Genomic DNA, 16,513 nt, shown 5'->3' with positions numbered 1-16,513 from the left:
AAAATTTTTTTTGCTTCTCTGTTCTGAATGGGCGCCCTGCAATCCTCAAGTCATGTCCTCTCGTACTAGACTCCCCCACCACGGGAAACAACTTTGCCACATCCACTCTGTTCATGCCTTTCAACATTCGAAATGTTTCAATGAGGTCCCCCCTCATTCTTCTAAACTCTTCTCTGAACCCTCTCCAATGTCAGCACATCTTTTCTTAAATAAGGAGCCCAAAACTGCAAACAGTATTCCAAGTGAGGTCTTACCAGTCCCTTATAGAGCCTCAACAACACATCCCTGCTCCTATACTCTATTCCTTTAGAAATGAATGCCAACATTGCATTCGCCTTCTTCACCACCAACTCAACCTGGAGGTTAACCTTAAGGGTACCCTGCATGAGGACTCCCAAGTCCCGTTGCATCTCAGAACTTTGAATTCTCTCCCTATTTAAGTAATAGTCTGCCTGTTTATTTCTTCCACCAAAGTGCATGACCGTACACTTTCCGACATTGTAATTCATTTGCCACTTCTTTGCCCATTCCCCCGATCTATCCAAGTCTCTCTGCAGACTCTGTTTCCTCAGCACTACCGGCCCGTCCACCTATCCTAGAGGATGTAAAGCTGAACCAATCTCTCTCTCCACAGATGCTGCCTGCCCTTTTCAGTATCTCCAGCATTTTCTCAGTGTATTTCATACTCCCAGCATTTTTTCTTGTGTTTCCCCGTGAATCAGTGCCTCTGTAAAGATTATGGCCAAGGAATTCCAGTATACCCTACATTAGACTGTCACATGATAACTGTTTGTCCAAGTACGGCACTGAACTTGACTGCCCAACCTGTCACTGATTCTCCAACAGACCTCTGATTGACCCTGGCCTCCAACTGTGTAGTTTTTTTTCAGGTCCTTAATACAAGCATGGCCAAAAACCTGATTATGACAAGACCCAGGCCTCATCTGGGGCTGCTGGTTCCCTTGCTCTCATGTCCTCCCCGTCTCAGCCTCCATCACAGCTGGGACATCGTCATTTGTGGAAATGTGCAATGTCTATTTTTTGTGTCCAAGGTTTGGCCCCACCGCCACCCCCCAGCTTGTAGCGGTGGCCCTGGTGTGGTGGGAGTCACAAGAGGGGGCTTTTACACAGGCACTCTGTGACACCCTTTAAACCATACATTATCAAACACATTCAAGGCCGTGGCCAACTTCATTGCAATAGGCAGACCCATTTTGGGAAATAATCTTCATAAAGGAGGATATGCACTGCTGTCTTAGGAATTTGACTACTCTAAGATGTCTTTGAAGGTCCTATATTTACTGTGGCACACACTGTTTTCCAGCATCTGTAATCTCTTTTGTGTCTGTATTTACTGCAGCTGTGATAGTCCAGGTAGTATATAATGGGCTAGAGCCTTGGGTCATGCCAATAGATTCCCCTTACAATCATACTCTGCTGTTCTCTGAAAGCACACCTTAGAGCTCTGTCCCCACGGTATGCCCGAACTGTCAAGTGATCAAGTAGTCTTGGTGTGCAAACGTTGATGACAGCTGAGAACACATCTGTGGACCAGAAATATTAAAACCATATTTAGAGATGTTTTAAAGCTCCCTGCCTGAATCAGACACTGTATTGTTTTTTTCTAACAATTAGTCTAATTTACTAAGCATTATTGGAGAATAAAGTTGCAGCATTTGCTGTGTAACCAGAACTACATAACCAGCCTTGTGTTTGCTATTTGCTATGTATCCAATTTATTAGCCAGAATGTAATCTCTGTCTTGTCTCTGTACTATTGAACACATCAATGCCTTGAGAACAGTGAAAGTAAGCATGTAGAGATAACGGTGGTAGACGGGATCGTGGAGTGGTGTGATGGTATGGGGACCAGTCGAGGCCGGGAAGGGGAACACGTGTTCCAGGGAGCAGACTAGAGCAAGTATGGGCTATGGAGTGGTGTGATGGTATGGGGACCAGTCAAGGCACTAGAACAAGTATATGCTAATGCGACTAAGATAAGAAATTACTATAAAGAATACTGTGAACTGGGGCTCGGGGGACAATTAGTGACACGCTCATTAATTGTCTCAGCTTTTGTTTGCAAATAAAGGCTTAAACTTCTCGAAGAATCTTCTGCGTCTCCTGGTTATTTCAAGAAACCACGACAGCATCCATTTTATTCTATACTTTTCAGAAGTTTATAATAGAAATGGAGAGTTGTTGAAGCTGTTAAAAAGCCAGGAAAACTCACATCACTGACATTAAAGAAACTTAATAGTGTGATAATTAGGTGTGAGTTTGTACAGACTGTTCTAACATAACAAAACACCTACTGAAGATTGCTAAGAAATTCAGGTCCATCAGCTAACTTACCTTCTGACCTTTGGCAAGAGCGCCTTGAAATTAATTTTTAAAACCTGCACATGTTGGAAGTGAAATTAAAAGTCTAGTCTGCTGAGAATCTCTAACAGGTCTGAATTGCATTTCATAGCTTTTACATTTTTTTGTTCTTTTTTAACTGTCTGCTTAAACTATTTAATGAGATAGTTTCACCAACAGTTTATCACCATGACAACCCTTAGTCTATCAGAGAGATACTTTTTATTTTATTGATTCTTCAGCCACCCTCTGAACTTCAAGGGCCGTCAACCTGAAACATTCCCTCTGCTTCTTCACAGATGCTGCCTGACCTGCTGAGTGTTTCCAGTAAGCACAAAGTACACTGCAGATGCTGTGGTCAAATCAAGACGTACAAACAAGCTGGATGAACTCAGCAGGTCGGGTAGCATTCGTTGAAATGAGCAGTCAACGTTTCAGGCCGAGACCCTTTGACAGGATTGAAGAAGGAGAGGGCAGGGGCCCTATAAAGAAGGTGGAGGGAGGGTGGAAGGTGCCAGGTGAAAAACCAATCAGAGGAAAGATCAAGGGGTGGGGGATGGGAAGCAGGGAGGGGATAGGCCTTATACACTTCAATTCCCAATCAAGAAGGCCTCAAAGCCCTCCGCTACTTTCTTGACAATAGACCTCACCAGTTCCCCAACACCACCACACTCCTCAGGTTGGCAGAACTGGTACTCACACTTAATAACTTCTCTTTTGGTTCTTCCCACTTTCTTCAGACCAAGGGTGTAGCTATGGGCACTCGCATCGGCCCCAGCTATGCCTGCCTCTACGTGGGTTATGTGGAACAGTCTATGCTCCAAATCTATACTGGCACCACTCCCCAACTTTTCCTCAGCTACATTGAGGACTACATTGGTGCTGCTTCCTGCACCCATACTGAGCTCATCAATTTCATCGACTTTGCCTCTAACTTTCACCCAGCCCTCAAATTCACTTGGTCCATCTCGGACACTTCTCTCCCCTTTCTCGATCTCTCGGTCTCCATCTCTGGAGATAGACTGTCCACTGACATCTTCTATAAACCCACTGACTCCCATAATTACCTCGATTATACCTCTTCCCACCCTGCCAAATGTAAAAATGCTATTCCCTATTCCCAGTTCTTCCATCTCTGCCACATCTGCTCCCAGGATGAGGTTTTCTATTCCAGGACATCTCAAGTGTCTTCTTCCTTTAAGAATCGTGGTTTCCCTTCTGCCATCATCAATGATGCCCTCACCCTCATCTCCTACATTTCCCGCACTTCAGCCCTCACCCCATCCTTGTCCTCACCTACCACCCCACTAGCCTCCGGATCCAACATATTATCCTCCGCAACTTCCGCCACCTTCAACAGGACCCCACCACTAAGCACATCTTTCCCTCTCTACCCCTCTCTGCTTTTCGCAAGGATCATTCCCTCCGTGACTGCCTGGTCCACACATCCCTCCCCACAGATCTCCCACTTGGTACTTATCCCTGCAAGCGTAAGTGCTACACCTGCCCCTACACCTCGTCTCTTACCACCATTCAGGGCCCCAAACAGTCCTTCCAGGTGAGGCAACACTTCACTTGTGAGTCTGTTGGGGTAATCTATTGCATCCAGTGCTCCCGGTGCGGCCTCCTCTACATCGGCAAGACCTGACGCAGATTGGGGGATCGCTTCGTCGAGCACCTCCACTCCGTCCGCCACAACAGACAGGATCTCCCAGTTGCCACCCACTTCAACTCTGCTTCACATTCCCATTCCGATATGTCCATACATGGCCTCCTCTACTGCCATGATGAGGCCAAACTCAGGTTGGAGGAGGAACACCTCATATACCGTCTGGGTAGTCTCCAGCCCCTTGGCATGAACATCGAATTCTCCAACTTCTGGTAATTCCCTCCCTCTCCCACCATCCCACTTTCACTCTGCCTCCTCTTCTAGCTGCCTATCACCTCTCATGATCTTGCCTTCTACTACCCTTAGTGCTTTCCCCTGACATTCCTTCTTCACCTCTCCTGCCTATCCCCTCCCTGCTTCCCCTCCCCCACCCCTTGATCTTTCCTCTGATTGGTTTTTCACCTGGCACCTTCCCCCCTCCCCCCACCTTCTTTATAGGGCCCCTGCTCCCTCCTTCTTCAGTCCTGAGGAAGGGTCTCGGCCCGAAACATTGACTGCTCATTTCAACGGATGCTGCCCGACCTGCTGAGTGTTTCCATTGGTTTCCCTTTTAGCTTCAGGCAGGCTGAACAGACAGAAGACAGCATGAGGCAAAAAGTGGATAGCTCTCAGATTAGAAAATTATAGCCAGTCGGGTACCACAAGGATTAATACTGGGGACTTAATTATTTACATTTATTTCTGACTTAGTTGTATATATCTGCATTTGTTGATGATAAAAAGGTGTTTGGAAAAGGACAAAGGAAAATGGGGAGGTTTAGTGACTATCACAGAGTCGTAGAAAACTACATCACAGAAGCAGGTCATATGGCCCATCTAGTCTGTGCTGAACCATTTAAACTGTCCAGTTCCGTCGAACTGCAGCCAAACCATAGCCCTCCAGACCCCTCCCATTCCTGTACCTGTCCACGTACACAAAACAAAACAGTGGGAGAAAAGTTAGGGGATGGATTATAATAAGTGAATATGTATGGTAGGAAAAGTCAAAAAGCACACTATTATTTTAAAGTTGTGAGACTTGTGAATGTTGTGTTCAGAGACATCTGGGTTTTATCTGCATATATGTACTCTGTAATTTGGGAAATGGTTGGCGGGGCGGAGATACGTCTGTACCAAAGGAGGTGTAAGGCACTCCTTCCCTCCACTAACCTGCAAGTCACCCTTGGGCAAGATGTAGCGCCTGCTTAGCCCTCGTTCAGGGTCACGTGAAGCCATGGGAGCAGGTGGTGGATGGTCGTATGAGCAGCCGGTGCACATCACAGATCCTGGGTATGTGACCACTGACACCAGGCAGGCAATCTCTGAAGAGTATTGATAATGGCTGGGGTCACCCATCTTGTAAAGACATTGCCCAGAAGAAGGCAATGCAAACCACTTACATAGAAAAGTATGTAAGTACAAGAACAATCATGGTTATGAAAAGACTATGATCACCCACATCATACGACACAGCACGTAACGAACAGATGAATTTAGAAAAATGAAATTTTATTGAAATGGGAAATTGTGAATGGGTTTACAGGTTCAAAATTAAGGCTTCCCTTTTGGGAATGAGATAAGGAACAATTTCTTTTTTCTGAAGATTGTAAATCTTTAGAATTCTCTACTTCAGAGAGCTGGGGAAGCTGAGCTATTAATATGTTCACTGTTGAGGTAGGTATTTTGTTAAACTGCAGGGGATTTGAGGAGTGTGGGCAAAGGTGAGTGAGTCTATCATCAGACTGGCCATGATGTTACTGAATGTGGAGCAGGGTTAAGGAACGAAATGCTTCCATTTTTCACATTCTGTCAAACTACCAAAGGGAGATTCAGGGAGTTAATTGATCCATGTGCTTGTAGACTGGATGTGACAGCTCGGCAAAGATGCAGTCTTAATTTATTTCTACTCAGTGTCAGTAACTGTATGGGGACCATTCTTTCCAGATCCCATTTCAGTGAAACGGTGCAGAATTGGAAACTTAATGCCTACACAGTGTTGTGCTCTGATGTCCTAATTAACATCCCCAGAACTTGTCTCCAGGATTGCTGGCTTCATTTCACTGCAGTTTATCTCTGCAGTCCAGATAACTGCAGCAGAGTTAAGACAAGTTAACAATCCTACCTGTGATCCCAGGCTATTTGCTCAAACAGAAAACAATTAGTGACGTTTACTGCCACTTTTCAGCGTTGAATTTGACAGTGGACATCACAATGGAGCTTATTTCCAAAACAGGACAGTGGTAACTCTGTTAATTTTATTTATTTATTTAAGTTTTGTATTTGTTTTATGCTCATCCATTTTCCTATCTTTTCTCCAGAGAAATTTTCCTCAAGAGAATTTGGACAGATGTGTGGGATATGAGGCAGGTGAAGAAGTGGGCTCAGTAAGGAAAGCACTATTAAGTATAGACAGAATACACTATGTGCTTTAATCAGGGCAACCATATAAATACAGCTTACATCTCTGAATGGGTAGTCAGGGTTCCTGAGGCTCTCACTGAACGTGTTCAGAAGCATGAAGAGTAATTTTCCTGAACTTATTTTGTGTCTTTTTGGTATTTTTGATTTTTGCTTCTTTTTGCTAGAGAGTGCATGGCTAGAGCAGAGAAAGTATGGAGGAAGTGAGTGGACATCATAATCTGGGCATCATAAAGTGTGAGCAACCTTAATTGTTCAGATACTGCTTTCCGACCCTGCATTTTGGTCCCTCTATGTGTTACTTAGTGAGCTTTCAGCTAGGTTGAATCATCCATATAAATGGAGTCATTTTGAAATCAAAGGAAATTGCATTCCATAGCAAATCCCAGTACAATAATAGGGTATTACTTTTCTCTGATGGCTATAGAAACTCTATCATCAGACACATTATCCAGAGATTGCAGTCAAATCATAATGACTGCCAAGTAAACAGAGACTCTCACTTCTTTTTTGCATTAGTTGAGCAGGGCAATGTTATCAGCTGAACTTAAGTTGCTTAGTGCAATGAAATTATAACTATGGAAGACAGGGAGGCTATTCATGGCCATAACTGTGCTCATTTCTTGGCACTACATTGTAGAATTGGCAGTTGATGAACATATTCAAGTACATAATATTATTTATTAAGCATATATTAATTTTGAATTTATCACAAATGGTGAATGGCACAATGGCACAGCTAGCAGAGCCATTGCCTCACACCTCTTACAGTCTGGGTTCAGTTCTTCTGTCTGGATGGAGTATGTATTTTCTCCCTGTCATTGCATGGGGTTCCTCCATATGCTCCAGTTTCTTCCCACATCACAAAGACATGCAGGTTACTTAACTGGGCGCTATAAGTTGCCCGTTGTGTGTAGGTAGGTAATAGAATCTGGTGGGGGGGCGTGATATTGAAGTGAATGTGAGGAGAACCTAACAGGTTTCACAAAGGATTAGTGGAACTGGCTGCTGGATGCCCGGTGTGAACTCAGTGGGTAGAGGGAGCCTTTTCCCATGCTGAATGACTATCACACTGTGACTCTGGATCCTGAGAGCCAGGTCCTACTTAATGGACATGCTGGGAGAATGCTGCCCTTGTTAATCCAGGGGCCAGAATAGAGATTAATGTGTCAAGGTGCCTCTTTGCAATCCCACAGGCTAGATTTGTAAACTCTGATCTCTTGTACCAGAACAGTGTTAAAAATGGCAGAGTAGCTCTCCTATGAGAATCGGAGTAAGTAATGCATCACCTCGTCAGAATGAATGTGCTTTCTCTCAGTGTGCAGCTACTTAGCAACCGTGTTGAACTTCCAGCAGAGCTGAACGGTCTTTCTCTTACAACTCCCGCACCCTGCGAGATGTAGGAGATTACATGACTGACCATCCCAGCAGACAATGCTGGGCTGAAAACTCAGCCAAAAATAAACTGGCCGCTCAACTATATTACAAACAGCGCTTGGCATCTAAAGCAGGGCAGGCTTTTCTTTCCATACGTAGTAGTGGAAGGTAGAATGAAATATCTTGGACAGAGCACATAAGAAGGGTCACTGACACACTGGATAAAAATACAAATGAGAATAAAGGAGATGTGAAAAAAAAACAAACCTACAGCTTTTGTCATAGGCAGAATAACTGCTGAACTAGAACCAGTCATAATGGTAAACACTTTCACTTTATTTGATCCATCTTTACATAAAAAGCCAATTTTGTTTGCATGTAGTCCAGTTTCAGAAGAGTATTTGTATTTAGAGAACTGGAAACATCAAATAACAAGCATAAACGATGAAACAATTAAACTGCTTTTGCCCAGTCTTCCATTTAAACTGTCAAAGTGCAAGCCCATAATAGTATTAGAAGCAATTATTGCTTTAAAATTAACTTCACTTTTCATTTATTGCAGAATTCATTTTAATGAAAAAATTCCATTAAATACCAAATTCTACACATCATTCAAGCTAGATTTCCATAATGTATGCATACATATAATAATAAGATAAACTAAGGAAGCTTAATATGACAAAGAAATGGGAAAGGAATTTTATTGAATTGTGATGCTGTTAACAATGAGAATCAAGTACAAATGGGGACTTTTGGAGAAGGGCCATTTCAGAGTATATTCACTGGCTGCATCACAGCCTGGTATGGAAACACAAATGCCTTTGAACAGAAAATCCTACAAAAAGTAGTGGATATGACCCAGTCCATTACAGGTGAAGCCCTCCCCACCATTGAGCACATCTACATGAAACGCTGTCACAGGAAAGCAGCATCCATCATCAAGGACCCCCACCACCCAGGACATGCTCTCTTCTCACTGCCGCCATCAGGAAGAAAGTACAGGATCCTCAGGACTCACACCAGGAACATTTATTATCCCTCAACCTTCAGGCTTTTGAACCAAAGGAGATAACTTCACTTGCCCCATTACTGAGCTATTTCCACAACCTATGGACTCAATTTCAAGGACTGTTCATCTCATGTTCTCGAATCTATTACTTATTTATTTATTTGTTGATTTTTGTATTTGCTAAGTTTGTTGTCTTTTGCTCACTGGTTGAATATCTAAGTTGGTACTATCTTTTATTATTCTATTATGGTTATTATTTTATTCTGGATTTATTGAGTATGCCCGCAAGAAACTGAATCTCGGGGTTGTATGTGGTGATATATATGTACTCGGATAATAAATTAACTTTGAAATTTGAACTTTTGAACTTCAGTAGATCGAATAGCAATTAGTGTCTTACATCTCATAACGGGCTGACCACATTGACAAAATTTATGACTTTGAGAACCTGAACTAGTTTAATAAAAAAGAAAACAGTCTGCACATTTATTTCTTCTACCAAAATGCATGACTATGCATTTTGCAACATTGCATTTTATTTGCCATTTTGTTGCCCAGTCTCCTAATCTATTATTAAAAACATTACTAATCTGTTACTCAACACTATCTGCCCCTCCACCAATCTTCATATCATCTGCAAATTTGGCAACAAAGCCATCTATCCCATCATCTAAATCATTGATATACAGGATAAAAAATGTGGTCCTAACACCAACCCCTGCAGAACACCACTAGCCACTGGCAGCCAACCAGAAAGGAATCTTTTTATTTCTACTCGCTGCCTCCTATCAATTAATTAGGCAATGCTCTAACCATGCTAGTAACTTCCAGTAATTCAACGGACTCTTAACTTGGTAAGCAGCCTCATGTGTGGCGCCTTTTCAAAGGCCTTCTGAAAATCTAAATGTACAACCTCCACGGTATGCCCTTCATCTATCCTGTTGTAATCTCCTGAGAGAATTCCAACAGGTTCGACAGACAAGATTTCCCTTAAGGAAGTTTTGCTGACATTGCCCTATCTTGTACTGTGTCAGCAAGTACTCCATAACCTCATCCTTAACAATTAACTCTTAACATCTTCCCAACTACTGAGGTCAGGCTAATTAGTCTATAATTTACTTTCTGCTGCCTCCCTACTTTCTTAAAGAGTGGAGTAACATTTTCAATTTTCCAATTCTCTGCAACCTTACCAGAGTCCAATAATTTTTGAAAGATCATTACCAATGCCTCCACAGTCTCTACTGCTACCTCTTTCATAACCCTAGGATGCTGTTCATCTGGTCTGGTTGATTTATGTGTCTTTAGGTTTTTCAGCTTTTTGAGCACCTTCTTCATTGCACTCATTTTTATTCCCTCACACCCTTCAACATCTGGCACACCGCTAGTGTCTTCCACAGTAAAGACTGACACAAAATATTCATTTAGTACAACTGCCATCTCCTTGTCCCCCTTTATTATTTTTCTGGCCTCATTTTATAGCAGACCAATATCCATTCTCATCTCTTATTTATTTTTATGAACTTGAAAAAGCTTTTCCTATCCACTTTGCTAGCATGTTTTCATATTTCATCTTTTCCCTCTTAAATGATTCTTTTAGTTGCTTTCTGTAGGTTTTTAAAAGCTCCCAATCCTCTATTTTCCTGTTAATTTTTGCATTGTTATATGCCTTCTCTTTTGCTTTTACATTAGCTTTGACTTCTCTTATCAGCCATGGTTGTATTACTTTGCTATTTGAGTATTTCCTTTTTTTGGAATACATCTATACTGCACCTTCCTCATTTTCCCCAGAAGCTCAAGCCACTGTTGCTCTGCTGTCATCCCTGTCATCTCCTTCCAATTTACTTTGGCCAACTCCTCTCTCATGCCGCTGGAATTTCACTTACTCCAGCTTCTTGTGTTGGTGCTCCACTCAAATCTGTCATCCAGGTGTCACCACATCCACAGATTTCTACAGATGATGACTCAGTGTTGTATCTGAAGTACAAGGTATACAGGGTCAACAGGAAGGGAGCCAGTACAGTCCTCCTGTGGGGCCCCAGAGCAGCTTATAGCCATGTCTGACACACAGCTCTGAAGCCACAGATACTGTGGCCTGCTGGTCAGGTAATCCATTAGCTAGGCTACAATGGAAGTGCCAATCTGCATTGAACGGAAGTTTTTCCTCCAGCAATGAGGGCTGTATGGAATTGAAGGCACAACAAACATGATCCTCAGAGTGTTGCCTTGCTTATCCAAATGGGAGTAGGCTCTACTCAGCAGGTAGATGACAGCATCGTTGACTCTAGTGTGCTCCTGGTAGGCAAACTGCAGGAGATCGAAGGCTGATCTGACCAGGGATCGTAGGTGAGCCAGGACCACCCTCCCTCGGGTCTTCATGTTGTGTGAAGTCAGGGCTACTGGATGATAGTCATTCAAGACTTTTGGTCAGCCCTTCTTGGGTACTGGGACCATACATGATCTTTTTCACACATCCTCTACATAGCACCATCCAGAGACAGAGAAGCAGTTTCAGCGACAGGTTACTATCGATACAATGCTCCTCAGACAGGATGAAGAGGTCAATACTCCCCAATGCCATTAGGCTTTACAATTCTACCGCCAGGACTTAAGAACTTTTTAAAAGCTATTATTAATGCTTTTTGAGATAGTGATTTAGATGCATATCATATTTTTTACTGAGTTAAGTATTGTATGTAATTAGTTTTGCTACAACAAGTGTATGGGACATTGGAAAAAAAGTTGAATTTCCCCATGGGGATGAATAAAGTATCTATCTATCTATCTATCTATCTATCTATCTGGGACCCTTTCCAGGCTGAGACTCAGATTGAAAATGCACTGGAGAACTCCACACGGCTGCTCAGCACACTCCCTCAGGACCTTGGGGGTCACACCATCCAGTCCCAATGTTTTGCCGTGGCTGAGTTTCCCCAGAGCCTTTCTCACCTGCTCAGTAGTGAAGGTGAGTCCATGGTGATTGGAGAGTTGGTGGAAGGTGGGGGCTGGGGGAGGTAAAGATTGGGATGATAGCAGTTGGAATGTGGAGCTGTGGATGGCCGGTGCAGGGCAAGGAGGGGATGTAGACAGTGGTAGCCTGTGCCCTTTGTCCACATGTTGAACTGAAGGGGAAAGGAGGGAGAAGGGACGCATTGGTGCTGACAGAGCATTGGGTGCCTCGGCACCTGGACTGGTGTGCTGAGGGGGGTGTGAACAGGAGGGCAATTGTCCAACCTAATGAAGAGTTGATTTAACTCATTAGCTCATTCACAGCTGCATCTTGAGGCTCTACAGCGAGGTTGACTGAAGCCAGTAATGTTCTTCATGCCTCTCCACAACTCCCATGTGCTACTCTGCCCAAGCTTGTTCTCCAGCTCTCTCCTATATTCCTCTTTAGCCACCTTGATCTTCTCCTTCAGCTCCCTCTGCACATGTTTCAATCACTGGTGACCATTGGTTTGTTGTTAGGAAATAGCGAACAGTCCTTTATGGTATTACAGCGTCCATGCAGAAGTTGATGTAGCCAGTGATGCAATCAGGAAGTCAGGAAGTCCACTAATGTCCTCCCCTTATGGTTCACAGAGCACACCTGTCGGTAACTTCTAAGCAGCCCTTCAAGGCCTTGATGGGCTTGAGACCATTTCTGTACTATTTTGGTGGTAGCTAGATGTTGCCGTACTCTGGGCATGAGGTGAACTGATGGTGATCTGATCTTCCAAGTGGGGGAGAGCTGTGGAGCTGTGTGCATCTTTAATATGTGCACACAAGAGATGCAGTGTTTCATTTTTTCCGGTATGACACTTGACAAACTGATCAAAGGTGGGTAGGGTCGTCAGGAGAGAAACGTGGGGTTGAAGTCTCCCGATACTGCAATGAACGTATTGGAGTATTGAGTCTGGAATCTTGCAATGGTGGTACAGGTGTCCCCAGTTTTTCGAACGTTCGCTTTACGACACCTCGCTGTTACGAAAGACCTACATCAGTTACCTGTTTTCGCTAACAGAAGGTGTTTTCACTGTTACGAGCGTGCCCCGAACAGCCAAGCTCCTCCCCCAGAACTGCAATCTAGCCGCCATTGCTTAAACACATGCCTGTGAGCATCCGTGCTTTATGTCGATATATTTTGTGCATCCATTAGCAGGATGAGTTCTAAGGTATCAGAAAACCCTAAAAGAGCTCGTAAGGGTGTTACACCTAGCGTAAAACTAGACATAATAAAGCATTTCAATCGTGGTGAATGAAGTAAGGATATAGTGAGTTTGGTTAAGGGTTTGTGGAAGTTGATGAAGATGATGTTGAAGAGATTTTAGCATCCTATGACCAAGAACTGACCAAGATGAAGAGATGATGAAGAGGAAAGGATAACAATTGAAACCAAACGCAGTAGCGAATGGCCCAAAAGTGAAGTCATCCAGGAACTGAACGTGAAGCAATTGCGTGAGATTTTTGTTGCGATTGACAACGCTGCAATGATTGCAGAAAAGTATGACTTTAATTTTGAAAGGGTACATAAGTTTAGGACATATTGGCAGGATGGTTTGAGTGCTTACAAAGAACGGTATGATAGAAAAATGCACGAGGTTAAGCAGTCAAGCATACTGTCGTTTTTCAAGCCCTCCACATCAGCCACAGCAGACGACAAACCCCGACCTTCAACATCAAGGCAGGAAGACATAGAAGATGACCTGCCTGCCCTGATGGAAACAGATGACGATGAGATGACATCCCAGTCTCCTCTACCTCCCACCACCCCAACTTCCGACGACTCAGCCTAACACACCATCATCAATGTGCCCGCTGTCTTCCCGATTCCAGGAAGTGAAATTACACTGTACATACATTATTTCTACTTTATATAGACTGTGTATTTTTATGTATTATTTGGTATGATTTGGTAGCTTCATAGCTTAAACGTTACCGGAGAGAGTGCTTCTGCGAGAGCGCTTGCGCCGAGTGTTTCTGCTGCCAGTACCGACAAGAGTACTTGCGTGAGGTTTTCACTACGCTAGACGGTGCTGAATGATTGCAGAGAAGTATTTCTACTTTATATAGGCTGTGTATTTATCATATCATTGCTGCTTTTACTGTATGTTACTGTTATTTTAGGTTTTATGTGTTATTTGGCATGATTTGGCAGGTTAGTTTTTGGGTCTGTGAGCGCTCACAGATTTCTCCCATATAAATAAATGGTAATTGCTTCTTCACTTCACGACATTCCGGCTTTCAAACCGTTTCATAGGAACGCTCTACCTTCGGATGACGGGGGAAACCTGTATGTATGACGTCACACGCTGCATTGGGAAGGTAGAATGTAGACAATGAGCAATATGGCATGGTTGATAAAAAAAGACACAAACTTCAAGCAGTTCGATGTCCAGACTGCAGATCTGTTCTTTCACAGATAGAAAGCATTAGCTATTTATCAAGCATTTTGAACCATAGCTGAACAGCTGACACTGAGTTGTAAAGCTCCCATGTGAAGTGTCCTTTTAAAGTGCTTTAAAAAACGAAGTACAGCAGATGGTGTGGCTGGATTTCCTTATGATTGCCAGCCAACAGTACTTTCTGGACTGTCAGCTACTGCTTGTGTCAGCAACACCGATAAACAGAATTGCACAATAACTGCCTTCATTAAATGTATATTTGTTACTGGAAACACATCAATGGCACCACACCAGTGGCATTCCCAACCACAAGTACCAGTTGAATTTTGTGATTCCACTGACTTAACCTGGAAATGGTTAACCGATAAATTAGTTTACAAAGCTGGAATTCATTGCACAGGTGTGGGAATTAAATCCACAGTGAAAGATATAAGGAGGGACTTGGAACTGTTAATAAAGCCATCACTGTTTATATCATGAACATGAAATATGCGGTTACAAAAGCAGATTGTAATCAACTCATCCTCCAAACATAAGTGGCAAGGTCACAAATAATAACACAGTTAAGTATGTAAATTGCAAACTCAAATCTATGTCCACTACTTGGCAAGCTTGGCCTAATGGAGAAGTCAGCACTGCTCCCTCTTGAGGCTTTCAATTGAAGTAACAAAATGATCTACTGGGATTCATATCTATTAACGTGTTTAAAGGGGAACCTGCTACTTTGGGCAAGTGCCCTGCAATCAAATGATCTGCAATTCAAAGTACATTTGTTATCAAAGTATGTATGAGTTATACAACCTTGAGATTTCCCTGTGCACGGGCAGCCACAAAACAAGAAACCCAAAAGAACCCATTAAAAAAAATACCAACAAACACCCAATGCGCAGAGAGGGAAAAAACGCACATATCGTGCAAACAATAAAAGCAAACAGCAGCATTTCGAATGGAAGTGAGTCCATTGACATGAAGCCCAGAGGCTCGGCCTCAGGTTCATCACACAGCCGGGCAAATCGTTGTGGAGCTTACAATTCAAAGTTGTACTTGGCTGACAAAGAAGACATAACACACACAAAATACTGGAGTTCTCAGCTGGTCAGGCAGTATTTATAGAGAGGATTTAAGAGTCCTAGTGAAAGGTCTCAGCCTGGAATGTCGACTGTTTATTCCTTTCCACAGATGCTGCCTGACCTACTGAGTTCCTCTAGCATTTTGCATGTATTTCTCTGGATTTCTAGCATCTGCAGAATCACTTGCACAAAGGAGAGTTAAGTTCCCCCGTTTCTGTCGAAACACCCTTACACCAACCTCCTCCTCTCCGCCCTCCAAATCAGGCATTAAAACTGTAGCGTCAGTTGCTAAGGTTTGGTACTAACTGTCAGCAGTCTGATTAACTGGTATTATGTATTTCTTATCATATTCAGATGGAGCTTGATGTATCTTCATATGAAAATGTCTACTACCTATTTTGGATTCTGGAGCAGATCTTGCAGCGCAGGAAGCCAGCAGGTAGTGGAGCCGCAGCTGTGAATTTAGTGGAGCTGGAAAAACTGCAACAGAGATTAGACCAGACATTGCTTCATCTATCAAGTGATTTCCCATTGTTTACAGTGTACCTTTGGAGACTAGCAGGTCTGTTCGATGCACAGCAGAAAGAGAACTGAAGTATAGTTCCATATTTTACAATCCAGCCTCAACTCTTTCAAATGTGTCAACTTCCCTGCATGCTAATTTTTAAACACTTAAAACTTATAAAGACCTCTAAAAATGTTCAGATGCAGTGATGTACAAAACAAAATCAGGAAAACTGCCCTTGTGTTCAAATGTCTAATAAAGAATTTTACGTATACTCACCACAGGCTAGCAGTGAATTGCCATTGCATTTCTGAAATAGTAACTCTTCCAAAAGGCTGAACTACTGATGGCTTTACCCTGCCGATATAAACCATTTTCATTTCAATCTAAATTAATTTGCAGAAAAGAAAGGGGAGTCAAGTAACTCATGAGAACTGAACTTTAACTCAACACTAGAATGAATTTGGTGTGACTGTACAGTGTTGTGCAAAAGTCTTAGGCACACATATATATATAGCCAGGGTGCCTAAGACTTTTGCACAATACTGTAGTAATTTTATGTATTACACTGTACTGTTGCTGCAAATTTCATAATATCTGTGAGTGATCATTGAACCCGATAAATTCTGATATGGGTTTCTATTGTGGACTAAGAGTGCTTCCCTCGAGGGAGGAAGACGGTAATCATGGTTGGGAAAAGAGGAAGGGAGAATGTAGTGAGTGGGAAGAACCAGAGAGACATTCT

General features: G+C 42.9%; 1 protein-coding gene across 1 annotated transcript in view; it reads left to right on the top strand.

Annotated features, from left to right (window-relative positions):
* Positions 1–16,032, top strand: part of mei4 (meiosis-specific, MEI4 homolog (S. cerevisiae)) — a 246,496-nt gene extending 230,464 nt beyond the window's left edge. Inside the window, exon 5 of the mRNA XM_073051723.1 lies at positions 15,618–16,032. Within this exon, the coding sequence (XP_072907824.1) occupies positions 15,618–15,857 (240 nt within the window). The 3' untranslated portion in view covers positions 15,858–16,032. The remainder of the gene's footprint in view (positions 1–15,617) is intronic.
* The last annotated feature ends 481 nt before the right edge of the window (positions 16,033–16,513 follow it).

The sequence above is a fragment of the Hemitrygon akajei genome, chromosome 7 (genome assembly GCF_048418815.1).
Source record: "Hemitrygon akajei chromosome 7, sHemAka1.3, whole genome shotgun sequence".
Lineage (NCBI taxonomy): Eukaryota > Metazoa > Chordata > Chondrichthyes > Myliobatiformes > Dasyatidae > Hemitrygon > Hemitrygon akajei.
This window is presented reverse-complemented; position numbering and strand designations above follow the sequence as displayed.